Source organism: Xyrauchen texanus, chromosome 4 (assembly GCF_025860055.1).
Source record: "Xyrauchen texanus isolate HMW12.3.18 chromosome 4, RBS_HiC_50CHRs, whole genome shotgun sequence".
Taxonomy (NCBI): Eukaryota; Metazoa; Chordata; class Actinopteri; order Cypriniformes; family Catostomidae; genus Xyrauchen; species Xyrauchen texanus.
Window position 1 is genome coordinate 10177522 of NC_068279.1, and position 27644 is coordinate 10205165.

General features: G+C 36.2%; 1 protein-coding gene across 1 annotated transcript; it reads right to left on the reverse strand.

Annotated features, from left to right (window-relative positions):
* Positions 1 to 22: 22 nt before the first annotated feature.
* On the reverse strand, positions 23 to 25673 carry chfr (checkpoint with forkhead and ring finger domains, E3 ubiquitin protein ligase). The gene is made up of 18 exons (XM_052125708.1): positions 25557 to 25673; positions 23849 to 24003; positions 22695 to 22794; positions 20460 to 20569; positions 20229 to 20288; positions 19871 to 20038; positions 18902 to 19078; positions 17773 to 17953; positions 17460 to 17614; positions 16325 to 16487; positions 14621 to 14763; positions 14001 to 14117; positions 13836 to 13919; positions 13672 to 13742; positions 8186 to 8273; positions 7973 to 8080; positions 7743 to 7815; positions 23 to 5173 (listed from the first exon to the last, which is right to left on the reverse strand). Exons 2-18 carry the CDS (start codon positions 23961 to 23963, stop codon positions 5131 to 5133), a joined length of 1956 nt encoding a protein of 651 aa, XP_051981668.1. The 5' UTR covers positions 23964 to 24003; positions 25557 to 25673; the 3' UTR covers positions 23 to 5130.
* Positions 25674 to 27644: the final 1971 nt, after the last annotated feature.

Sequence of the window (27644 nt, forward strand, 5' to 3'; positions counted from 1 at the left end):
GAAAAGATCATTTGATGCAGTCTTTTATTATTAGTGCAGTAAGGTTCAGACAAGGTTTTAGTCTCTATTGAGCATCAGATTTATTTTTAAGCATTACTAACAAAGGAGGCACGACCAGCTAAATCAACTCTATGGAACTTAAACAGTGCTATCAATGTGCTTCCCTCTAGATATCAACTACTCAAAAACTTAGTGAACCTCAAAGCTTACATTTTATTGAGGTAGAAATAAATACCTTTTCAAGGGGAAAAAAAAGACCTTCCAAACTGTTTTCCTTCCCACCACAAGTGAGTAAATATTTGCTGCGGAGTACAATATTTCCCATTCAGCAAATGCAAAGTAGCCTCCAAAGCTTCTCCTAAAGACTGGACCAGTGTTAAATAAATCCCTGAACACTTCCATTGGGCCTTTGCTGCAAAATATAAGACTTCATAGCATGAGACTCTTTAGAGACCACTTTAGAGCTTAGGCCACGTCATGTAACACAAGCGACCTAAAATCAACTTTTAGATCAGCGCATGTAGGTGGTTTGTAAGAAAACTTGGGAATACATCAGCCTACCAAATATGAACAGTATATTTTACAGACTTTAATATGTTGATGGCATCTGGCTATTAAAGCAGAGTTTATGGACTTTATTCATGAAACGGGAGCAGAACGAAAGTATAAGCATTCATAAATCCATTCTTATGTAAATTGTTATATTCGTGTTTCATAAATAAGATTCATATGTTGATGTGTGCCAATAAAACACTATATACACATTACATTATATAATGTATAGACAGATGACAATTTAGCCATTTCTTTTTTGCACTAAAATAATCAGAATCACTACAACTGATATCCAATCACATAAAAATGGTTGGGGAATGTTGGAGCAGTTAAAGGAATAGATCATCCAAAAAATGAAAAGTTCTCTCATCATTTACTCACCTTACATTTCTTTCATCTGCTGAACTCAATTGAAGATTTTTAGAAGAATTTCTCAGCTTTTTACAATACAAGTGAATGGGTGCCAAAGTCACATAAATCAGCATTAAATTAATCCATAAGATTCCAGCAGTTAAATAAATATCTTCCAAAGCGATATGATAGATGTAGGTGAGAAACAGATCAAAATGTAAGTCCTATTTTACTATAAATTCTCCTCCCTGCTCAGTTGATCTCCAATTTAACTTTTCACGTTCTTCTTGTGTTTTTGGTGATTCACATTCTTCATGCATATCACCCCCTACTGGGCAGTGAGAAGAAATTCTAGCAAAAAAGAACATAAACATTGATCTGTTTCTCACCCACACCTATGATATCACTTCAGAGTTGTATGGAGTACTTTTATGATGACTATATGTGCTTTTTATAGCAACAACATTTTGGTACCCATTCACTTGCATTGTAAAAAGCTGAGAAATTCTTCTAAAAATCATAATTTGTGTTCTGCAGAAGAATGAAAGTCATACACATCTGGGATGGTATGAGGGTGAGTAAATTATGAGAATTTTCATTTGTGGATGAACAATCCCTTTAAGCCTAAATTTTTAATAATACAGGTATAATACCAATGTTCACATACAAACTGAAAACACCTTAATAAAAGGTAGAGCTGTTTGTTTAAAGCCACAACTTAACAGACTGAACATTCATTAATGAAGCGCTGCAAATCCAGTAAATGTGGCCATTTGTCAGGTGCCATTAGGTCAGTGTGTGATGTTTTAGTGCACAGAGACCTGGTGTCTGCCTTCATTAAAGAGTAGCTGAGGCTGAGTGAGGGTGGAAAAGGATTGGCCTCTTTGGCTGTGGAAATCTAATCTGAGCAAGGCCGTGCTGTCCTACAGTCAAAACAGGCATCTGACGGGATCCCGCATACACGTATAAAGCGTATAAACATGTAACAGAATTTAAAACATTGATGACTTTTAATTTTAAACTTTCCACAGTCCAATGATTTCCACAATGCTTGCACACTGAATGATATGCAACACTTGTGGACCTGATCATTTAACATAAAAATCACAATGAAGAAGAAAACTAAAAACATCATATTATGTATAAAATTAGCTCTGAACAATCACAGAAAAACAATTAACTGAAAGTGCCAACAAATAAAAGAACAACAGTATATCTAAAATCAGCAAGAAGTAAAGCTAACCGCTACAAAATAATCTGCATAATTTATTCATAATGCAAATCATTGCTGGGAACTAGAGCACAGATTAGACAGGAAGGAATTCAGACAATGCCGATATAAAGATGCAAAAATGTTTAAAAAAAAAAAAACACATTTTGGAAAATATAATCAATTAATCTGGAAAATAATCTGAATCTGAGCCTCTGAGGAATGCCGTTGTTTGAAGGACAACAGATCAGAATTCACACATGAAAACAGAAATTACAAGAGGCATTACATCATTTTCATGTTCACTCTCAACATTTATATAAAGAATTCCTTAAAAAAAAAATTCTGCCATCAAAGATGTAGCTATGTTGAGGTACTTGAGACAAGTTACAATACATGAATTGGTTTGTTTGTTTAAAAGTAAAAATTACAGTTTTGCAGCTTTTAGTCCATGTCTAACAGCTTAGAAGCCATTTATCCTTAGTGTACTCTCTAAAAGTTGACCAAATTTTATTTTATTCAAATTTACAGCCTTTCTCTTCCAGGGTAACGCACTCAAGTTGCACTACAGAATTTTGTCCAATCAAATCCTCTCTAGAATGAGATTGTCACTCCCACCGGTAAAAGACAAGCAATTTACAACTCATAGTTCATGTCTGTGGCGTAACTAAAGCCTATTGGTCTTTTACAAAAAAGGGACGACACCTTTGACATGTCTCGCCTACATTCTTGTTCAAATATGAAATATGTTAAAAAAAAGAACCTCAGAGGTTAAAAATGCTTTAAACTTTATTAATTTGTGTGGCTTGACACCTAGGCCTCAAATGTTTTAAACATTTTTGTGGTAACTGTTTAATATATCGCAATGGTTTCTTAAGTACACAATACTCTGATTGATTAAAAAACTACAACCAATGTGGTTTACAGAGTAAATAAAAAAACGTACAAACTAAAATACAGCGATTCGAGGGGGTTTAGGTCAGAAATACAGCCATAGGGTATTCAGAAAATATTCAAAAATTAAAAACTGCTATTATTTGTCCACGTGATCTACCTATAATGCCAACAAACCAAACTAAATCTCAGTATTGGAAAACTATCCTTTCTGTTATTAAAACATGAAAATACCAGGGGAAAAAACAATAGTTTGACTTGCTTAAACTGGCCTATCAACACTAAGATTAAAAAAAAAAATTGCGGTATGCATTTTTACAAAAATAAGCCAGCTGATAAAATGCCATAATCATAACAGGATGTAAAGAAAGCATCTAAGACTTCATTATAAATCAGATTTGACTTGATTATCCGCTGCAGTGCAATGCAGCCTTGGATTGTAACATGTTCACATGCCTTCAGAACAGCCCTGCAAATACAAACCTGCCCTTTCCAACTTTGTGGCTTATTGCCCTAATAGTAAAAAAATGAAGGAAAAAAAATATTGAGTGGGAAATAAAACTACAAACATTTCATGATTAGTCTATAATGTGAAAATGCAGAGCTCAATTTGAAGACAAAGAAAACAGTAGCCAGTGATGCCGAATACTCAATAGCGTGTGATAGATAGATGTGCACTGTCATAAAGATACTGGTTAATATCTAAAACACAAACATCCCTTTTATATAACATGCATCAGTGTTTCAACCTTACATCACCTCAGTAGCATATAAAAAGTCTTGAGAATATCGTAACTACAATAGTGTTACATAGAGAGACTCAAAAAACAGAAACACTACATTAAGGTTCTATTTGTTTACATTATGTAATGCATAAGGGATCATGAACTAACAATGAATAATTGAACACAGCATTTGTTAATTGTGGTTGATCTTTAAAAATATACTGTTATTTATTGTTAATGTTACAGTAACCAAAGTTAACATATTTAACTGTTAAAGGGAAAGTTCACCCAAAAATGACAATTCTCTCATCATTTACTTACCCTAATGTTGTCTCAAACTCAGATGCCTTCCTTTCTGCAGAACCCAAACGAAGATAATTTAAAGGATGCATGATATGTTTGTGGTCAAACAATGCAAATCAATGGGGTCCTACATGTTCTAGCTCCATAAAGAAAATTTAGGCAGCATAAAGGTAATCCATATGACTCGAGCGATTTAATTAATGTCCTCTGAAGAGTCACAATTGGTTTTGGCTGAGAAACAGACCTTATTCACTATTAATTTTGACTTCTTGGCGTGATCGCAAGAGAGGCACGTTCACACTTTCTTGCGCTTGGCACATGAGCAAAGGTCTGTTTTCACCCAAAACCGATCGTATCCCTTCATAAGACATGGACAAAAACACGTCATATATGAAAGTCATACAAGTAAGGCATAAAGGTAAGTAAATGTTAAGAGAATTATCATTTTTGGGTGAATTATTCCTTTAATGACTATTTTTTTATTTGGCTTTAGCCAAATTGAATAAATGCTGTAAATAAGTCTTCATTGTTATTTCATGTTAACTACTGCACTGACAAATGTTAACATATACATCTTTACTGTAAAGTGAAACCCCAAAAATGAATGGAAGCACATGTTTTTATACAACAGTCAACTCTAAGGCACCAAAGGTTAGTTGATTAAAACATTTCTTAATTGTATACTTTATAATGTTCAAGCTAAAACACAGCTTTTTAATGAAAAAGGAACATTTTCACAGTGTATCAGCTACTGTGTTGATTGCCTGATTTGTCTTGTTTCACAATTAAAATTAGAGATGCAACATGAAACAAAGACAAATAGCACAGTGATATGAAACAAAGTGCAGATCCAGAAAAAGTATCCACATACCTGTTTATCTAAAGGATGCTTGGGTTATTATACAGCTGATTGCAAATGTAAATGGCTTGACTAGAAACTGCCATTTAGAGGAGAAAAGAGGTATAACACTGCTTACTGCAGATGTGCTAACCAGAAGACATCAGTTTGTGAGAAACTGGAAGAATAATGTAGCCACTGAGCTTCTTAACCTTCCAAAAACTGCTACAGAATCGAACATTGTTCCCTTCGTTTTAGTTCTTGAAGCGTGTCTGCTCACATATGTGGTTGAATTTCCTGAAAAAACAATGTTTGAGAGGTGTTTTGCAAAGGTATGAAAAAATTGGCCCTTGGGTAATTAAGATAACAAAAATAAGGATTCTTTTAAAAATCTAGTTTAAATGAGCAATATGTAACATTGACATCAAGCGTTTAAAATGAGTCCAAATTCAAAATATTGGAGAGAGTTGTCTCCCACGCACCCTCCTCCCCAGACTTGAAGCTCATACGGGTTGCCAGGTTGAGGACACGCAACAGGAACAAGCAAACTGACAATGGCAAGCGACGAGCCTTACACTGTAAGTTGATCAGCTAATGTATACGTTTGCAATGTTTTATTGTTTGCAAATTATAAACCAGCTCATGTGGATTATTATTGTTAGCTATATGTATTGCTGGGTTACATGGCTGCAGTGCGCTGCGTTTGCCCGCTAACTTGTTTCAAATCTGGCAACCTGGGGTGTCAAAATACTATTGGGAAATGGGCAGTGGGCGGGATCACACAAGCCAAAACACAAACAGAAATTGCAGCCCGGAATGGACATTTAAAAGTAGAAGTTTTCGGAGAAGCCAGTATTTCAACTTAGCATGTTTCCTAAATCTCTGATAACATAATGATAATTTTATGCTTTAGTACAGTAAATATATTACATATTGCTCCTTTAAAACACATAAAAAAATTAAATATTTGCATCCATTTTGTTTTCATAAATTGCTGACAAACATTAATAGCATTTTCTACAAAATAAATAAAATCGATTTTTAATTAATTTGACACATTAAAAAAATATGTCAAGTGTTACCATCAAGTAAAAGGCATTCAAATACTCTCCTTGTACCTTGAATACACTTAAAAAACAAAACAAACAAAAAAGTTTAAACATAAATTTTCAAGTATGCAAAAATATTCAGACCCCTGACCAATTATCTCCTACTACTGAATTACAAATGGTTCAATGAAATTTCATTCTGTTTGATATTTTATTTTAAAACACTGGAACTCAGGCTGTGAATCTGAAGAAAAGACCAAAGAGCACTCCACAGAAGTTAGAGATAAATTAATAAAAATGCATAGATTAGGGAAAGGGTACAAAATAATATCCAAATGTTAGGATATCCCAGTGAGCACAGTTGGATCAATAATCAGGAAGTGGAAGCTGCACCACACCACCCAGGCACTGCCAAGAAAAGGCTGTCCCTCAAAACTCAGCGCTCTAACAAAAAGAAGACTTGTGAGAGAAGCTACAGAGAAGCCAACGATCACTTTGAAGGAGCTACAGACTTCAGTGGCTGGGAGTGGAGTAATGGTGCACCAGTCAACCATATCAAGAGCACTGCATATCGCTGGCCTGTATGGGAGGGTGGCAAGAAAGAAGCTGCTACTCAAAAAGTACCATCTGAAGGCACGTCTGCAGGGACTGGGTATCTTGTTAGAATTGAAGTAAGAATGGATGGAGCAATAAATAGGCAAATACTGCGAGATATACTGCTTCAGTCTGCTAAAAAACTAAAGCTTGGGAGGAAATTCACCTTTCAGCAGAACAATGATCCCAAACACAAGGCCAAAGCAACATTGGAGTAAATGTCCTACAGTGGCCTAAAAAGATAAATGTCCTACAGTGGCCCAGTCAAAGTCCTGATCTAAATCCTATTGAGAATCTGTGGCACTACTTGAAAATTGCAGTCCATTCACATCACCCAACCAACCTGAACAACCTGGAGCAAATCTGCTGAGAAGAATGGGCCAAAATCACTTCATCGCTGTGTGCAAAGCTGGTACATATGTACCCCAAAATACTTAAAGCAGGTATTTCAGCAAAAGGTGGCTTGACCAAATATTAATGTGTGGGGGTTGAATACTTATGCTAGCAAGATATTTCAGTTTTTTATTTTCCATAAAAATATTTCACAACAAAAAAACAATGTCACCTTACAATAAGTGATTTTGAGTTGCAGTGTTTTAAAATAAAATATCAAATCAGAATGTAATTTAAGTGTAACATTTGTAATTCAGTAATTTTAGAGAATTGGTCAGGGGTCTGAATACTTTTGCAAGGCACTGTGTGTATATATATATATTTAAAAAGTTCTTATAGTTATTCTGTTTGACCTAAACAAAATTTGCATTTTCAAAAAAATAAAATATAAATAAAAATATCAGATTTGATTTTCAAAGATTAACGATATTTTCAAACAAAATTGTTACACTGCTTATTTTTTTTGAAGAAATAATAATAAAACATTATTCCATACTACTTAAGTCTACTTAAGAGCATAAGTCTAATTAAAAACTGAAATTCTTGAAAGAATAAATTATTTATTATTTATTTAAATGTATTATTTATTCATAGTTGAGTTATAATTAAGTAGTTGTTTTGTGTGAATTTTTAAACAACAGATCCAGACAAAACAGCATCACGGACAAAAGTGATCACACATTTTCCACAAATTTCTTTGGTGTTGCCTGCACAGGCTTTTGCAGAGCCAGACATTACTTGCAATACTATACAATTGTCCTCTTTCTAGTTACTTATGAATAATCTCAACCCACAAGCAATACAGCCAGTGTAAGCATTAAGACACTTACATAGCGTGGTGTGCCTTCACTTGAGTCCGACAGTTGCGTCCCCAGTAACAGTCTGGTCTGGTGGTCACAGCATCTAAGTATAAAAACAGTAAACTTACAGCAGTTTTCTCATCTCCCACCAAGTCTGTAGTTTTATAGATCTGGCTTCCTGTCTACAAGAGAGACAGTTGACCTAAACATGGTGGACTTCGTGTTGTGTGTCACTTTAAAATACTGCATGTAATATTTACCTGGCAATTCTGATGGAGGAATGTCCTCTCTGTATTTGTATGCAAGCTCTCTAAAAAAACGAAGTCCACAACAGTAGCACAGGAAGGAGTTAGCAGTAATTCTGTAATCTGTACAAACAAATACGAGAGTTACAAAAGAGTGGCAGTCAATAAACAGTACAGTTCAACAGAACACGATTCAGCTGATGTCTCAGTTTTAAACAGGGCAGTTACCTGTTAAATGGTACTGGCCTTGTTGTACTGCCTGAAGTGCTTCCTGTAGCATATGCCTCCAGGTAATTCCTCTAGAAGTCAAATAATTCTGCCACAAAGACAGGGAAGTAAAGATTACACAACCAAAGAGGTGTATTACAGTTGAAGTCAGAAGTTTACATTCACCTTAGCCAAATATATTTAAAATCTGTTTTTCACAATTCCTGACATTTAATTGTAGAAAACATTCCCTGTCTTTGGTCATTTAGGATCACTACTTTATTCTGACATTTCACATGCTTTAAATAATAGTAGAGAGAATTATATATTTCAGCTTTTATTTCTTTCATCACATTCCCAGTGGGTCAGAAGTTTACATACTCTTTGTTAGTATTTGCTAGCATTGCCTTTAAATTGTGTAACTTTGGTCAAACATTTTGGGTAGCCTTCCACAGCCTTCTCACAATAAGTTGCTGGAATTTTTGCCCATTGCTCCAGACAGATCTGGTGTAACCGAGTCAGGTTTGTAGGCCTCCTTGCTCGCACATGCTTTTTCAGTTCTGCCCACAAATTCAGATTGAGGTCAGGGCTTTTGTTATGACCACTCCAATACCTTGACTTTGCTGTCCTTAAGCCATTTTTCTGTGACTTTGGAGGTATGCTTGCTGTCCATTTGGAAGACCCATTTGCGACCGAGATTTATCTTCCTGGCTGAGGTCTTGAGATGTCTTCAATATGTCCACATCATTTTCCTTCCTCATGATGCCATCTATTTTGTGAAGTGCGCCAGTAAAAGCACCCTCATAACATGACGCTGCCACCCCCATGCTTCACGGTTGAGACGGTGTTCTTCGGCTTGGAAGCCTTTTTCCTCCAAACATAATGATGGTCATTATGGCCAAACAGTTCAATTTTTATTTCATCCTTGTTCTCATGTGCACTTGCAAACTGTAGTCTGGCTTTTTTATGGCGTTTGGAAATTGCTCCCAAGGATGAACCAAACTTCTGGAGGTCCACAATTTTATTTCTGAGGTCTTGGCTGATTTCTTTTGATTTTCTCATGATGTCAAGCAAAGAGGCACCGAGTTTGAAGGTAGGCCTTAAAATACATCTACAGGTTCACCTCCAATTCAGTACACCTTCTATCAGAAGCTAACTGGAAAAATTATTAGATGTCATAAACGACTTGCCAAAACTATAGTTTGCTAATATTAAATCTGTGGAGTGGTTTAAAAAAATGTGTTTGAATGACTTCATCCTAAGTGTTTTTCTGACTTCAACTGTAATTCCAATCCTACGAGACAAAACTTAAATTTGAAACATGGTGGCTCCTTGCTGTTAATTACAATTAAAAACTAAAGAGAAAAGATTTGCAGTTCCAGAAGGATATACCAGTGCTTGCAAGAAAGCAAAAGAGTAGCTTTAAAGTTTTAGGTATGTTTTTTTTATCTTTGCTTTGCAGTTATCACGACACTCTGTATTAGAGGTAGACCATTATATCAGTTTTACTGATTAATCGGAACCATAGTTGCTTTTTGCAACTATTGGTTAGTGGCAAAAACATATGCCATTAGGTTTTTTTCTTTTTAATTCCTTCAAGGCTGAAAGGATTCTGCAGTCAGAACAGCTTAGTTCAACAGTATAACAGCAGCCTCTAGAGGCAAAATAAAAACAATCATGTGGGTTTTTGCTGTATCTAAATCTTTCATTATTGACGTACATTTCAATATAAATCCACATTTTTATTCACAAGTCAATGCACATTTTGTTAATTTGATTGGATAATCAAGCAAATAAAAGTGTTTTTTTCCTTGCAAAGAGAAATGTGACAATATGAAAACATGCCCCGTCAGCACATACATCATGTCTCCAACTTTATATCTTGTAATTAATAAATAACCTTATTTCTCATTTAACCTAACTAACTAGTGAATATATAGGTGATAAAATAAGAGTCCCTTATGTGTTTTGGGCTTGTTTATATTTAAAAGTGCCATGTTTTGCACTATATCTTAAATGTTTTTGGTTATTCTTGGAATTTTAGTTGATCAATAAACTGCCTCTTGTATTTTATTCATTTTCTGACATTGTAGCCTCTATGTCTGTGCCTGTCCGTCACAGTAAAACAGACTAAGAGAATGCGAAAGAGAAATAGAGATGAATAGAGGAAAAAGGGACCCAGCAACAGATGGTATGGCCTCACATATCCTGGATCTCAACATTGAGTTAGTCTGGGATTACAGGAAGAGACAGAAGCAGCTGAACCCTCTCTAAAGCCCACCTTAAAAATGCTTCTGACCAATCCTGTTTTAGCAACTGTTGCACTGCCGCCAATAATCTGACACATGTTTGCTATTTTCCAATGACAGCCAATGGAAGTAATGAGTGCTTTTAAGTGGGATTTTATATACAAAAAATAATAATAATTAAAAAAAATTAAAAACACAATGTTGTTTGGTCAATTGTAATAGTGACACAAGTTACTCAGAGGGGATACATGCAATGTTTTTCTTTCTTTTTAAAGAAATAATCTTCAAATAAATCTGAAGAAGAGCATGTTATGGAATTGTGTCAGCCCTCATTCCAAATGAGCATAACATCCGCAATGACACCTACATTTGCTCCAAGGTAAATCAGAACTGTGTAAATTAACAGTTCTGTTCACTTACGCTAATGTTATTAATGTGTAATCGCAATGAAATATGTTTTTTCTCTTTTCAAGTGACTAACAATCATTTGCCTTTATTCTGATTCACAGTCTCCACAGTTTTGATTTCTGTCTTCACAAATTATTTTACAAAAAAATTCAGACAAATATGCATTAAAATGTCAATCTTTACACCAGCCCACAAAAAAATATCCATTCCATTTATGAGAATATTATACATATATATATATATATATATATATACACATATACACACACACACACACACACACACACACACACACACACACACACACACAGATCAGCTACAACAGTAAAACCACCAGCCAAACATTGTGTAGGTCCCCCTCATGCCACCAAAACAGTGCCAACCCACATCTCAAAATAGCATTCTGACATGCTAGTCTTCTCACCGCAATTGTACAAAGCGTTTATCTGAGTAACCGTAGACTTTGTCAGTTCAAACCAGTCTGGCCATTTTCTGTTGATCTCTCTCTTCAACGAGGCATTTTCATCCACAGAACTGCCGCTCACTGGATGTTTTTTGTTTTTGGCACCATTCTGAGTAAATTGAGACTATTGTGTGTGAAAATCCCAGGAGATCAGTAGTTACAGAAATACTCAAACCAGCCCATCTGGCAAAAACAATCATGCCACGGTCCAAATCACTGAGATCTAATTTTTCAACATTCTGATGGTTTAAACTGAAATTCCTGACCCGTATCTGCATGATCGTATGTACTGCACTGGTGCCACATGATTGGTTGATTATATAATCTTTATGGATGATTGTTAGTGCCAGACGGGCAAGTTTGATCTCCTGGGATTTTCACACACACAAACAACAGTCTCTAGAATGTACTCAGAATGCTATTCTGAGATGTGGGTTGGCGCTGTCGAGGGGGACCTACACAATATTAGGTAGGTGGTTTTAATGTTGTGGCTGATAGTTGTATACACACACCAAGGTAATTATCGTAAATTAAGACTAAATTTAAAAAAATACAATTTACATAAACTGAAATAAATAAAATTAAAAAACTGAAACTAAAAATCTATGGCTCTGAAACTAATTGAAATAAAACAAAAATAATTTTGAATATTTCTGTTTTTGTTGCTGTGTTTTTTTTAACCTTTAAACCCGCCATTATCTTAACATGAAACCAGACGGCAATAATAGATGGCCTGACCTCACTGCATCAGCAACAGAGCGAGAATCACTACCACCGTGAGAGGCAAAGCAGGTAGATAAGTATTTTGACTCATTCTGTCAATCTGTAATTTGATTTACGGTAGATTTAATTTGGAACCGGTAAAGAGTTTGGTTTGAACTTCAGCAGTGCTCGACATTAACGCTGATCATAAGTGGATTTTTGAAAGGTCATGTAAAAGATAAAAGAAGCCTGACTGACAATAACGAAAAATTAAATTACAAAATTTTTGATATAGCCTCGTTACAAAGTTTTTATTCTTATTCTGCTATTGAAAATAATACAGGGCACGTCATTTTATATTTCACTAGCGATCTAGGAATAGCTGCGAGCTTGGACTGCACAGGCGGCTTTTTGTGCCCTCACATGTGCTTCGAGAACGCACGAAATGCGGATACGCGCCTGACAAACGCTTTTAAAATTGCACCAAAATGCCCGTCTTGTTGAGGTATTCATGTAAACTCAAAGAGTGATGTATAAAGTGAATGTAAACAGTGGGGAAAAGCAGATTTGTATCAAAGTTTCGGACTATTGTAGCGTAAGCTAATAGACCTACTGCTGTTGTTAATGATAATCAAAGAACCATAACAAGAAAACCACTCACTGTTCTTGACTGGATAACTTTATTAGCTTTAAAAATGATTAATGTATTATACAGTGAAGACCAGTAGTAATTAGGCTAGATGTAGCATTTCATTCTGATTGTTTAATTTCATATTTGATACTGCTTTTAAAACCATTTAAAGCTGTTAACAAAAGCACTGTTTTCTTAATTTTGATTTTATTGTTCTATTTTAATTATTTCTATTAATTGCTGTATTGTTATTTTATTACTGACTTGAGTACAATTCTTACATAACAAATTAATTAGTGTTATTATCTGTTGTGATAAGATGGTATCAATAATTGTCAACTTTCACTAACAACTACAGAAATTCTGATATAGAAAATCTATGAATATATTGTCTATGTATATATACATATATATGCAGCAATATCTACCATACACAATATATATATATATATATATATATATATATATATATATATATATATATATATATGTGTATGGCAGATCTTGCTGCAATAACATGAAAAAGTAGATCTCATTTCATAGAAGCACCCCTGCTGTATATGATGGTGATGTGGGTTTTCTTTGACTACCATATGTAACATTATATAACAACCATATGACAATAGCCTTCTACCCAACCCAGCCCAGTTTAACTTCTATCACGGAGAATTGAGTTGTGCAGAGCTGTACTATTAGCAGGCCCGTTTCTAAGCACAACGGGGCCATTAGCAAAGTCCTACTTGGAGGCCACCCATAATAATATTACTTACAAATTGGACATTGGGTCCAGTTATATGACCCACATTACACAAATACCTGTTTTCCACATTCGCCAATATCCCTTAATATAAATACTAAAACTAAATATACTGAAAAACTAAACTAAAACTAGCAAAGAACTAACAAACAAAACCAGTGTAAAATTGAAAATGAAATAGTAATAAAAACTAAATTCAAAACTATTATAACCTTGACACACACAAACACACACTGCTCACCACTTCAATTAACAGAGTACTGGAGAACTAAACCCAAAAACAAAGAGCGCACATACCTGAAGGACTTCTGACTCATACTGATTGCTATTCAAAACTCCATCCAGACATTTATCAGTAAGGTTGAGTTCTGCAAGGACATACAGAATAACCATAATCATAAAATGAACAACAATTTTTATGCAGCATTTCAGCTAAAGGGAAAGAGTTCTCAGAAACCTACCACAGAAACGTGCAAGGCAACCATGACAACTGATCCGCTGGCAGCCCCAGTACACATGACAGAAAGGCTTCTGGCACACCATACCTGTAGATCAGGTCAAAAGAACAGTAGCTAAAGCAAATGATCAAAGTGAGATCATTGAAGGACAGGTGTCAGGCCACTCACAGTGTTGAGGGGACATCTGTGGGGGAAGGTGCTCTGCACGTCTGTCTGGCATGGGTTGCAGGCAGCAGGTGCAGATGAGGTGACTGCCCTGAGGAGGACACCTGAACTCCTGAAGAGCTGTAGTATGGATACAGTGGAAAAAAGATGAACATTAGTATGGAGACTTAGAATTTCTTTTAGTGCATATGTGTATAATTGTTTGAATGTGACAGTTTTTGTCGAGGTGGGGGGAAAAGTAATGCATTATTTTACCTCACAATACTTTATTCATATTTTTCAATGGTGTTTTAGGCACGTCAAAATAAAAATGACTGAGACAAAATTTGTAATGCTTAAAAGAATAATCGTCTTATAGAAAAATCTCATTGTAGGCCTTTAAAAAATAATAATAAAGGTTTCGAGAATAAAGTCGGTAATTCAAAAATAAAGCAGTCATATTTTGAAAATATTCAAGCAGGTAGTGCAGCACTTGGTGCAAAAAGCACCAACATTCAGTAAAGATGAATAAGAAACAAGTTAGCGACCCAGATGTCAATTTAATATTGTATCGCCAGGTCCCTGCTGATTCCCACCCCCACATGTGAGTGCACTGTGCATACTCAATCATGTGTGTAAATTACCTGTGGCAGTTTCAGAGGATGTGGAGAGTTCATCTCCAGGCACTTTATCTGGCGCCTCTGATCGAGCCGACTCACAGATCCACAGGGCAGAACTAAGCTCTGTACGATAGCCTGGACACTGCCGACACATCATGTAGGGCTGACTGTGAACACACGGAACACACACAAGTTTATGTGAATGAGCCAAATCACTCTTGTAGCTGTGCAGGTTGCCTTTCATTTATCACTTAACCATCTGTAGAGTCTGCTGGCATTACTTTATGAATCAGGAAATCGTAACTAATGTCTGGTGTATACAGTGCATTCGGAAAATATTCAGACTCCTTCATTTTGCAAATTAAACTTTAGAAATGTATTAAAAAGTAAAAACTGAAATATCACATTGATATTTGAAGCACCTTTGGCAGCCTCAAGAATTTTTTGGGTATGACGCGACAAGCTTTGCATACCTGGATTTGGGGATTTTCTGCCATTCTTCTCAAGCTCTGTCAGGTTGGATGGGGACAACCGATGGAAAGCCATTTTCAGATCTCTCCAGATATGTTCGATTGGGTTCAAGTCCAGGGTCTGGATGGGCCACTCAAGGACATTGACAGAGCTGTCCCTAAGCCACTGTTGCGTTGTTTTGGCTGAGTGCTTAGGGTCATTGTCCTGTTGGAAGGTGAAACTTCAGCCCAGTCTGAGGTCCTGAGCACTCTGGACCAGGTTTTCATTAAGGATATCTCTGTATTTTACTGCGTTCAGCTTTCCTTCAGCCATGACCAGTCCTCCAGTCACTGCTGCTGAAAAACACCCCCACAGCATGATGCTACCACCACCATGCTTCACCGTTGGGATGGTATTACGCAGGTGATGCCTGGTTTCCTCCAGACATGACGTTTGGAATCAAGGCCAAAAGTTCAATCTTCTTTTCATCAGACCAGAGAATCTTGTTTCTCACAGTCTGAGAGTCCTTTCGGTGCTTTTTTGCAAATTCCAAGTTGGCTTTCATGTGTCTTGCACTAAGGAAAGGCTTCCGCCTGGCCACTCTGCCATAAAGCCCAGATCGGTGGAGTGTTGCAGTGATGGTTGTCCTTCTGCAAGTTATTTCCATCTCTACACATGATCTCTGGAGCGCTACCAGAGTGACCATCAGGTTCTTGGTCACCTCTCTTACCAAGGCCCTTCTCCCCCTGGCCTTTACTCAGTTTGGCGGGTAGCTCTAGGAAGAGTCCTTGTTGTTCCAAACTTCTTCACTTAAAGAATTATGGAGACCACTGTGCTCTTGGGAACTTTCAATGCAGCTGACATTTTTTGGCAGCCTTCCACAGATCTGTGACTTGACACAATCCTGTCTCTGAGCCCTGCAGGCAGTTCCTTTGACCACTTTGCTTGGATTTTGCTCTAATATGCATTTTCAGCTACGAGACCTTATATAGACAGGTGTGTGCCTTTCCTGAGCTAAATTTCAAGTGTCATAGCAAAGGGTCTAAATATGTCAATGTGATATTTCAGATTTTTCTTTTAAAAAAATTGACAAAGTCAGACTGATGTAAAAAAAAAAAAAACTTTAAAGCATTTTAGCATTAAACTGCAACATAACAAAATGTGAAAAAAATGAAAAGGCGGAATACTTTCTGAATGCACTGTACACAAAAATGGCCAGAACTGCCTTCACACATAAGAATAAAAAGTGCAAAAGAATAAAGGTACAAAATTACTGACCTCATTTCAGACGTGTCACTCTCATTGTCTGAAAGCTCGAACAGATAGTCAGAACTGCCCTCCTCGTCCGAGAATGAGCGCTCAACCTTAGGCTGCAGCATGTCTTGTGTGATCTTATTCCGAATATCCATACTGTGCAAGTCCTCTTTGCTGCGACACTTCTCTGTGGCAATAGAACAAATGAAGACAAATAGGAGAACACTGGAAAACACCAACATAACCTGACATGAGTGAAACAGGGAGAAACAGATATAGGCTCATTTCGGACATTATTGTACTTTGAAGGCCTGTTATACATATATTCAGTGCCCCAAGTCGATTGTTTGGATCTTAAAGGGATAGTTCACTCAAAAATGTGTATTATCTCATTATTTACTCACCCTCATGCCATTCCAGAAGTGTATGATTTTTTTTCTTCTGCTGAAGACACATTTTTTTTTTTAGAAGAATATCTCAGCTCTGTCGGTCCATACAATTCCAGTCGACAGGGTCCAAAATTTTGAAGCACAAAAAAGCACATAAAGGCAGCATTAAAGTAATCCATAAGCCTCCAGTGGTCAGATCCATGTCTTCAAAAGCAATATCATAGGCATGGGTGAGAAACAAATACATTTGTAAGTTATTTTTTAACATAAATTCTCCTCCCAGCCCAGTGGGAGGCGATATGCACGAAGAATGTGAATCGGCAAAATCAAAAGAAGAACTCTTAAGAGAGAAGAGCGCTTAGGAAGTCTGTGAGATTTATAGTAAAAAAAAAAAAAAGCACTGAAATATTGATCTGTTTCTCATCCACACTTATCATATCTCTTCTGAAAACATGGATTGAAACACTACAGTCGAATGGATTACATTTATGCTGCTTTTTAAACTTCATAGTTTTGGACCATGTTGACTTTCATTGTATGGACCTACAGAGCTGAGATACTCTTCAAAAAAATATTCATTTGTGTTCAGCAGAAGAAAGACATTTCAAAACAGCAATGGCATGAGGATGAGTATATTATAAGAGAATTTTCCTTTTTGGGTCAACTATTCCTTTGAACTATTCAGTTCTTCTGTAACTTTAGTGTAGTATAGCTGTGTAAGATTTGGTGTGTACAGGTCTTATCAATAAGCCCTTTTTGATGAGTGTTACCTGGGTGTTGAAGAAGGTATGCCTCCACAAGGTTGTTGAGGATATGGTTTTTACGGATCCTCTCCACAGGACAGCGACAGGTGGGACAGAGAGAGGAGCGCTCCATCCAACCAGAATAACAGGCAGCGCAAAATGTATGCATGCAGGGCTGAAGACTGTACAGAAGCACGCAATTTCAAATGAATCAAACATCACACACCATTTTAAAATCCTTCTTAAAGGATTTGCACAAGTTTTAATTAAGAAAATGAAAGTGTCTTCGGCCAAAATGTCCATCAGAATTTAGGTAATCATTTATACTCATATAACTGACCTGACACAATCATACAGCAGGTCTTGGCAGATGATGCAAGTGAGGGACTCTTCCATCTTGTCTGTTTTGGCTCCCTCAGTTTTCTCTTTCCCCGCTGCTCGTCTGAGATCGGCCTGAGGAACCACTGCAGCAGCACTGTGCACTGAGTCAGTGTAAGCAATTTCAAATCGATCCTGATAACCTGAGAGACAGGAAAAAGTGTAGAACACCATTAGATGCAATAACAAACAATTAACACTTTAACTTTTTTGATTTGACAGTATTCTTGATTAAGAACGTCAACAACAACATCATGTAGATGTGTAGAACAAATAGGATTTATTTTTTATTTTTTTGCAAAATTTGTTTTAAGAAAATGTATATGTTTAAAGTGATAGTTCAACCAAAAATGAAAATTCTCTCATTTACTCACCCTCATGCCATCCCAGATGTGTATGACTTTCTTCAGCAGAACACACACAAAATAAAAGATTTTTCTAAATAATGTCCCAGCTCTGTAGGTCCATACAATGCAAGTGAATGGTGATCAGACCTTTGTAGCTCCAAAAATCACATGATGGAAAAAGAGAAATTATCCACATGACTCCAGTGGTTAAATGGTGTGGATGAAAATCAGAACAATATTTAAGTTCTTTTTTTTTTTTTTTTATACTCTAAATCTCCACTTTCACTTTTACATCTGAAACTCACATGTGGTGCCTTTAACATCTGAAAGTGGAAGTTAAAGTGGATATTTAGAGTAAAAAGGGCTTACATATTGTTCTGTTTCACACCCACACCTATTATATCACTTCTGAAGATATGGATTTAAACACTGGAGTCATATGGATTACTTTTATGGATCACCATTCACTTGCATTATATGGGCAGAGCTGAGATATGTTTCTAAAAATCTTCATTTGTGTTCAACAGAAGAAAGTCATTCACATCTGGGATGGCATGAGGGCAAGTAAATGATACGATTTTTTTTAAAGAGAACATTTTTGAGTAAACTATCCCTTTAATCTTAAAGTTGCTGCAAACGATTTTAGCCATTCTGGAACGGCACCTTAAATATACGGGTGAATCTTACAAAGTATTTTATGTGCTTCTTTTATTCATTTCACCAAAAGTGTCAGTCATTATGCACCTCTCTCAGTTTTTCTTCTTTTCCTCTCTGTTTCCATCTCCATCAGCATCTGCTGCCCTCCGTCAGTCCAGTTAGTTCTCTTCAGGCAAGGGTGATTTATGACTGCCTCCCTTGGGTTGCCTGCTGTGGTATTGTGGGAATAGCCTGATGACTCAACATGCTTTTCATTTTCATAACCTGAGAAGGGAAGTACAGTCATCACATATTCCCCTTTCCATTGGCAGTGAAAAAACAAAAAACTAAAAGGCCAAAGAACTGACAGGGTTTTCTGATAATTCTGCATTTAGTAGCCACAAAACGTTTGCTTGCACACCCAAATGAACTGACGATTTCTTTTCACCTATCATATCGCTTCTGAAGATATGGCTTTAAACACTGGAGTCATATGGATTACATTATTTTTATGTTTGCTACATGTAATTTTTGGAGCTACAAAGGTCTGGTCACCATTCACTTGCATTGTGAGGACCAACAGAGCTGATACATTCTTCTAAAAATCTTCGTTTGTGTTTTGCAGAACATTGAATGTCACACACATCTGGGATGACATGAGGGTGAGTACATGTTGAGAGAATTTACATTTTTGGACTAACTATTTCTTTCAATTCTTGCACACTCAGTTTACCTGTAGCGTACCGAGAGACTCGAAACTGGTTTCACCGATGATATGGACATTTATACAGTAGAGTACAAAAGGCTGAGAACACACTGAAAATCTGGTGTTTCATATCCTATTTAAACCTGAAAATATTTTTAGAGTCATATTCTCTGTGTCAAAGTCAAAGTCTGCTGAAATAGGTCCAGCTTCCCTTCCCTGTTTCATTTATAGTGTCAGGATTGTACATTTTAAAAAAACTCAATGCAGATGAGATGACTCACGCATAACCAGAGAAAGCAGCATAAAAGCCCACTGCATCCACATTTCTATACTTACAAAGCAACTTGCAAGAAATTGCACATGGCCATTACCAGAGCGGTTGGATAAGAACATGTTGAAGAAGTGGAAGGAAGAGGTGGAGGTAGATGGCTGAGGCTCCTCATGCCCAGTCTGAGGTAGAGGCTTCACAATAACAGGCTCCACTGGTGCTGGTTCACTCTCTGTTTCGGTCAGATCAGATTCTTCTTCTCTCCCCACATCTGTGGAAACCACAAAGAGAAACCTGGATCTTAAAAGAAAAAGTCCATCCAAAAATACTAATTCTGTCATAATTTACCCATTTTGTTCCAAACCCACATGACCCATAATTATACAGTATGTTACAAATCATGTGGAAGCTTAGTGAAAGTTTAACATCTGCATGGAATATTATATTCAAGGTTTGTTTACCTTCGACGTCCTGAGAGGCACTTTTCTGTGGCCTGACGGCCTGATAAACATAAGCAATGTCTGTAAAACAGAGAATACATGTGGCTAGTGCAAATACTTCAAACAAATCCAAAACAGATGACTCCAATATGTGAAAGTTGTGTGATTTTTGGAAACAAATGTAATACAAAAACAGCAAATGTATAACAAATGTGAAAAAAAAAAAAGAGTGAGAAATAAAAGCAAACGTACTCTGTTCTGGCTCATTCTTCCTGTACACAAAGTAAATGACATCACCATTCTGCAGTAAGTGTGTCTGTTTCTTCACTAGTTTGGACATGTTGATCACTGTTCCATTGGTGCTGATGTAAACAAACACACAGATCATCACCAAACAGGAAGTTAATAAAGTATGAGTTTGTGCATAAAATGCTATTTAAAACATTGTAACTTGTACAGTGTCGAATGGTCCATCATGCTGACTATGCATTTTGTAAAAACACTGCATATCGACTGTCTGACAGACACACTCACAAAATTAGCAGGATGGAAATTTACAGCTGCAGTAGTAAACTATATTTAAATACATGAGACAAAGTCACAACAGTCAGAGATCAACTAGTGCATCTCAGACTACTGACTATTAACCTAATTCGATTAATTATTCACCCATGGAAAGACTTTAAAGGGTTACATCACCAAAAATGAAAATTATCCCATAATTTACTCCCCCTCAAACCATCATAGGTGTAAATGACTTTCTTCATTCAGCTTTATAATGGCAGTGAATGGTACCTTGGCCTTCTGATGCGAAGCAATGCGTTTTTGTAAGAAAAATATCCATATTTATAACTTTATAAACTATAATCACTGGCTTCCAGTAACGGCCGACCGCGCATTCACAAGAAAGTAGAGTATGACGTAGGTGTAGCGTAAGCTCCAGTGAGAAGTGACGAACGCGGAAGCGCAGAGGATAGAGCAAAACAAAACGCCGGTCACAAATTAGAAGACAACAATGAGGATTTTTAAAGAAAAATGTCAGAGGATTTCGATATAAGAGAAGAGGAAATTGAGTTTTTTGCCCAGCCATATTTGTTTGAACCAGAGTACACCAACCAGGCACTTCGGGAGATGGAGGAGGCTGCAGCAGCGGCACAAACAAAAGAATCTGGGAGATGGAGAGTACGGGAGACATGGTGGTGCTCATGCAGGAAATGCGAGGTAATGCCAACAGAGGCTGAGTGTGTTTGCTGCCATGAATGATTGGAATGACTGGATAGATGCACGAACGCACCATTTTCAGACTAATGCAAATCTACAGAATAGCTAAAACAACTCACTTCTTTTCACAGTTTTCCTTCGCTGTAAACAACGCGCGCTTCCGTGATCATCACTTCTCACTGCTGGAGCTTATGCAATGCCTACGTCATACACCGGACTCTATTGTGAATGCGAGGACGGCCGTTACCGGAAGCCAGTGATTATAGTTTATAAAGTTATAAATAATATGTATTTTTCTTACAAAAACGCATTGCTTTGCTTCAGAAGGTCTTAATTAACCCCCTGGAGCCATATGGATTATTTTTTTGATGGATGCGCTTTCTTGGGCTTCAAAATCCAAGGTACCATTCACTCCCATTATGAAGGTTGGAAGAGCCAGGATATATTTTATATAACTCTGATTGTGTTTGGCTAAAAGAAGAAATTCATAAACACCTAGGATGGCTTGAGGGTGAGTAAATTACATTTTTGGGTGAACTAACCCTTTAAATAGTAAAGAATAACTCTCATGAGGGAATTAGATAACACTCACTGAGCACTTTATTTGGAACACCTGTACACCTTATTCATGCTATCATCTAATCAGCCAATCATGTGGCGGCAATGCAATGCATAAAATCATGCAGATACGGGACAAATTTTAAAATCCAGTGATTGGCAGTCATCAATCATTGCTTGAATGCCACAGTCTATTTGAGTAGTGTTGCTGACCATGTGCATCCCTTCATGGCCACAATTTACCCATCTTCTAATGGCTACTTCCAGCATGATTATGCACCATGTCACAAAGGAAAAGTCATCTCAAACTGGTTTCATAAACATGACAATGAGTTCACTGTTCTTCAGTGGCCTTCCAAATCACCTGATCTGAATCCAATAGAACAACTGGGATGTGGTAGAACGGAATGCTGCATGATTGTGCAGAAACTGCATGATGCAATCATGTCAACATGGACCAGGATTACAATGGAATGTTTCAAACATCTGGTGGAATCCATGCCATGAATAATTGAGGGTGTTTTGAGAGCAAAGGTGGGCCCTACTCAGTTTTAGTATAGTGTTCCTATTAGGTGCTCAGTGCTCACTTAGTATACTTTGCAGTAGGGTTGGGAATCTTTAGGAAGTATGACCTTCAGGAATCTTCTGGCATCTTACTAGATAGTGTTTTAAAAATATTAAGGTATCATGCCAAAAAGGTGACCATACCTCATGTCCTCCAGCCACACCTTTCCTGAGTTCTGATCTTGAGTGATTTTGCAGTGATCCCCGGAGACCAGTTTATTAGCAGGGAATGAGAGGTCACAGCCTACAAACAAAAGATAAACATTAAAACATCAAATTTGACCCTATTTACGTTCTTAAAGCACATTCTAGGTCTTATTGGGAATTACTTGGTGCACATCACTGCAAAAAAATAAAATAATTTTTACTGCAAATGAAATAACATAGTCTGCCTCGAAAATTACTTTTCTATTCAGCTGACCTTACCAATACCTCTTGCTTTTTCAACCATATATCATGTAAAGCCCACTTTTCATGATTCATTAAATTCCTGTTCAATAAAATCAAGTCCCACCCTACATTGTTTTCTCATCAAATATCCGATTTCACTCATAAATATATCCCATTATAGAAGTAAAATGACATTTCATGTTGACTTTAATAATCCATGTTCTTCATTTCATTAACCATTGTATTCACAGCCCTTTCTCTTCCTGTCCTCTTTTCTCTCACATTAAGCATGCAAGGCACAATGTCATACAGTGCAGTGTAATGCAATACTGTGAATGAAAGATCACACTATTAAAGTAATGAAGCTTATCAGTTTAGCTAATAACCAACATTGAATGTCACTGTAAAACACACAGAACAAAGCAGACACATGGATTAATATTAATGAATTTAAACAGGGAAACAGACAGTCTTCTAAACTAGACAGACACAGACAGAGTCAAAAGGAACACAACCTTGCCCCCACACCCCACAACACCAAAAACTACTTAATATTCCAAGAGCTTGTCTTCAATAGACGCCTTTTATATTATTTGGGAGGGGGTACCATTGCAGAACTAAAGAGAGTATTGTGAAAAGCATGAATATGTGTAGACACTGCTTCAGACTTATTACCTTTATAAAAATAAAAAAAAGTTTAAATAATAGTTAATGAATAAAGATCAGGAGAGGTTTTTTTTTTTTTTTTTTTATAAAATAAGATTATAAAAAAATCTGCAAAAAAATAATGGAAATAAAAATAAATGAATATCCCTTTTAAAATAAAAGATTTCCCATTCTCTCTCTTACATAAACACACTAGACTGAGCAATTCATATTATCAAACACTCATCAAATTGACATTGTACCTTTTCTTCTCCCCACTGTGCATTCCCTATTTATGAGCAATATTTCAGAGCCTGGAGATGTATCTACTTTCACCAGTTTTCCCCAGGCTTGTTCGCTGCCTTGATTCGTCATCATCTCTTCTGTATTTCACCTGCTAGACAGCGGATGATGTCACCTGGAGATGCGTGAAACAAATAATACAAACTATGTCATAAACACACATAAATGCAATGGCATTTTCTCACAATGCTTCTCCAATACAAAACACTCAAGTTTCCTGATTCTATCTGCTTTTAGTAAGAAAAGTGGCATGGAACAGAATTAGAAATATATTTCACATATGGTGTGAATTACTTATTACCATTAAACACAGCATGTTAAAAAAATAGCTGTATTTGAAAATTACTGCCAGCTATTCTATTAAAGTTCTGCTCAAGTGACAGCATTTGTGGCATAATGTTGATAACCATAAACAATATTTTGACTTCTGCCTTGTTTATATATAAATAAATGCTAGTTGCAGGTTACAGTAAGGCACTTACAATGGAAGTGAATGCGGCCAGTCCATAAACATCACGATACATACAGTTTCAAAAAGTTTAAACATAATATGCGTCAACATGATTCTAGTGTAATAAAATTGCTTGCTAAACTTATCTGTGTAAAGTTATACCATTACAACTTTGTTGTATTATGATGACGTAACTCCGTAAACTTTGTAATCTGGTAAATCCCTGAATTTGTCACAATAAAATCATGTTAACAAACTGGTTTAGTTAAGTTATATATATATCTATATATATATATATAGATATATATACACACACACACACACACACACACACAGTACTGTGCAAATGTTTTAGGCACTTATGAAACATTTTTCATATGTGAGGATCAAAAATAATGACATTATTAGTTCTTATTTTTCAATTAACATCATATAAAGTCCAGTTAAACTTAAAAAAGCTAAATCAATATTTGGTGTGAGCACTTTTGCCTTTAAACAGCATCAATTCTCCTAGATACACCTGGACAAGGTTTTTTTGGTTGTTTGCAGATTGGATGTTCCAAGCTTCTTGGAGAATTCACGACAGTTCTTCTATCTATTTATGTTGTCTCAATTGCTTCTGTTTCTTTATGTAATCCCAGACTGACTCATGTTCAGTGGGGGGCTTTGTGGGGGCCATAACATCTGTTAAAGGGCTCCCAGTTCTATTCTAATATTTTCTATTTCAAAATTAATGTTTGGGAGTCTAGCATTTATATTTCCTATTGACACACTAAAGCTGAATATATAAATAACCTTAAGACAAAAGCTTTTGTGAAATAATTTTGCACAGTACTGTATATATATATATATATATATATATATATATATATATATCTTAACTTGTACAGAACCCGGAACATTCCTTTAAAAGTAAGAACTCGGTGTGCTAACCAGCTAACTGAAGCTTCAGGCGAGCTCTATGTAAAGCGAATGCACACTAGGGTAAACGAATTGTTGCGAACTCAACTGAAGGTTTCTTAAGTTCTTTAAGTGACAGTTATTTAGCTTTCTACTTCACTTTTCATAGACCCATCCATCTACGCAATGTTTACGTGAAATTCTGCTAATGCTTACTTACGACACGCTAGCTCGCGATAACATTGTTTACCCGCGTCAAAAACAACAGACCTAATCTCTAAATTAGATGATTATTATGTTATTTTAAAGGTACTAACCAATCTGAAGCCCGTGTCCATCCGCAGCATTACCGCATGATGACTTTAATCCGCTGTGTGCTTTCGATATTTATCTTCCTGAGTGAGCACTTCCTGGGCAGTAGTGGCATTTTTCAGGCATCAGCTGATAGAGGAGAGGGGGAGAATGAGTGGAGGAGAACAGGCTGTGGGAAAGGAGGCTAGCAGGGGGTCACCATGCCTATGTCTGGCCCATGTGAAAGCCTTCAAACAAAAACCTGTCTGGAAGGCTGTCTAGACAGTAGATGCTCAGACGTTCTATAGCTAGGGACTAACTGAGAAGTTAGGAGTGTTCTTGGATGGATTTTGAGAATAAATAATTATTGCAAATATAATTAGAAATCAGATTTTTTTTTATTTTTTTTTTTATAATGATAGATAGATAGATGGTTGACCAAAAACATTGTCTTTTTCATGTTTGATTCAACACCAACAATTAATGTTTTGTTAATTTTTTAATTAATGCATTAAAGAAAGGGTATATTCCAGGTGCTAAAATGTACTAAAATATACAAAATTAAATGGTGACAAATTATTTTTAATCAACTTTTAGCTTTTTTATTTAACTACAATAGAGCTGTGGTTTACATGTGACCTAGTCTTTTAAAAGAATGTTCCAGTTAAGGTCAATCGACAGCATTTGTGGCATAATGTTCAATGTTTTTTTTTTTTTTTTTTTTTTACAGTGGTTACAGTGAGACACTACACTGAAAGGGAATGGGACCAATTTATGGGTTTAAAGGTAGAAATGTGAAACTTATGATTGTATATAAGCTCTTACATTAATTCTGCTGTTAAAACTGATGTATTATTTGATCTGTAAAGTTGTTTTAATCATAATTTTTTAAGGTTTGTTGACCTAGCAACGTAGTTGTAAAATTGGCTTTAGCTTTGCACAGAAAAGTTTAGTAAGTGATTTTATCACACTAAAATCATGTTTACATGGTAAAACCCACATATTGTTTATGTCTTATATCTATACGTTTGAAAACTTAAGTATTTTAACGTAAAAAATTTGGACCCAATAATGGCCACCATTCATTTCCATTGTAAGTGCCTCACTGTAACCCAGATATTTGGGGGTTTTTTTAAGAAAAGGAGGGACGAGTCCAAATACATTTATGTGGTAATCAATATTATGCCACAAAAGCTGTTGATTGAGCTTAACTTGTTTTGAAACTGGAATATTTCTTTAATTAATGATGTCATAAATACAAAATGCAAAAAATAGATAAATGTTATATAAAATCATTTAAAAATAAGTATAGCATGACACATTGCCGGACAATGTTGTCACTGCTTGAAATGTCATGTCAACTACCCATTTATGCCACAATGTCATAACCAGTATTTCTGTGTATACTTGCATGAAATAATAACTTTAAGCACTGTGATTATAATAGATTGGTGTAATGTGGTAACAACTATATACAATTCTATAGGAATATATTCAGTGAATTTGTTTCCACCGTAGTTTATGTGCATGTTTTCTTACTGAATAATGTATTTTTTATGTGGATGGAAACCCATACTGGCATTAAGAATTCTTCCCAGCTAGGGATTGTGTGTACAAAGTGTGAGACTGTACTCATTTGCTTTGACAGCAGTTCTGTATCCTGTTTTCACTTTGCGTCTCTCTAGATTGAATTGAGTGTCTCTGAGAGATCTAAAGGTATCTGTGCAGTCGGGCTCTGATAAGGAGTCGGGCAGTTTTATGTCAGAGCCTGTCTGTTCACTTTCATTCTTTGCCATCTTATGAAGCCCTGCACTTTACACTGTGGGAATCTGGGATGTGTAACCTGGCAGGTTAATGTAAATAAAAGTCATTTCCCTTGATTTTAAAAGATTGTATCAATACTCTGCTTCAGTCAGCAATCTTCACACTTATATTAGGTAGTTGACATTTCAAGCATTTTCTAACTGTTAAAACAGTTTTTAAAAGTACAAATATAAAAAATAAAATAAAAATCCATGTTACTTGTAATTTGTAAACTACTCTTCTTTTATAACACTCCGATGCAGTTGTAGTTCTACGTATAAACCACCAGGAGTAGCTGTTGGTCTATGGCA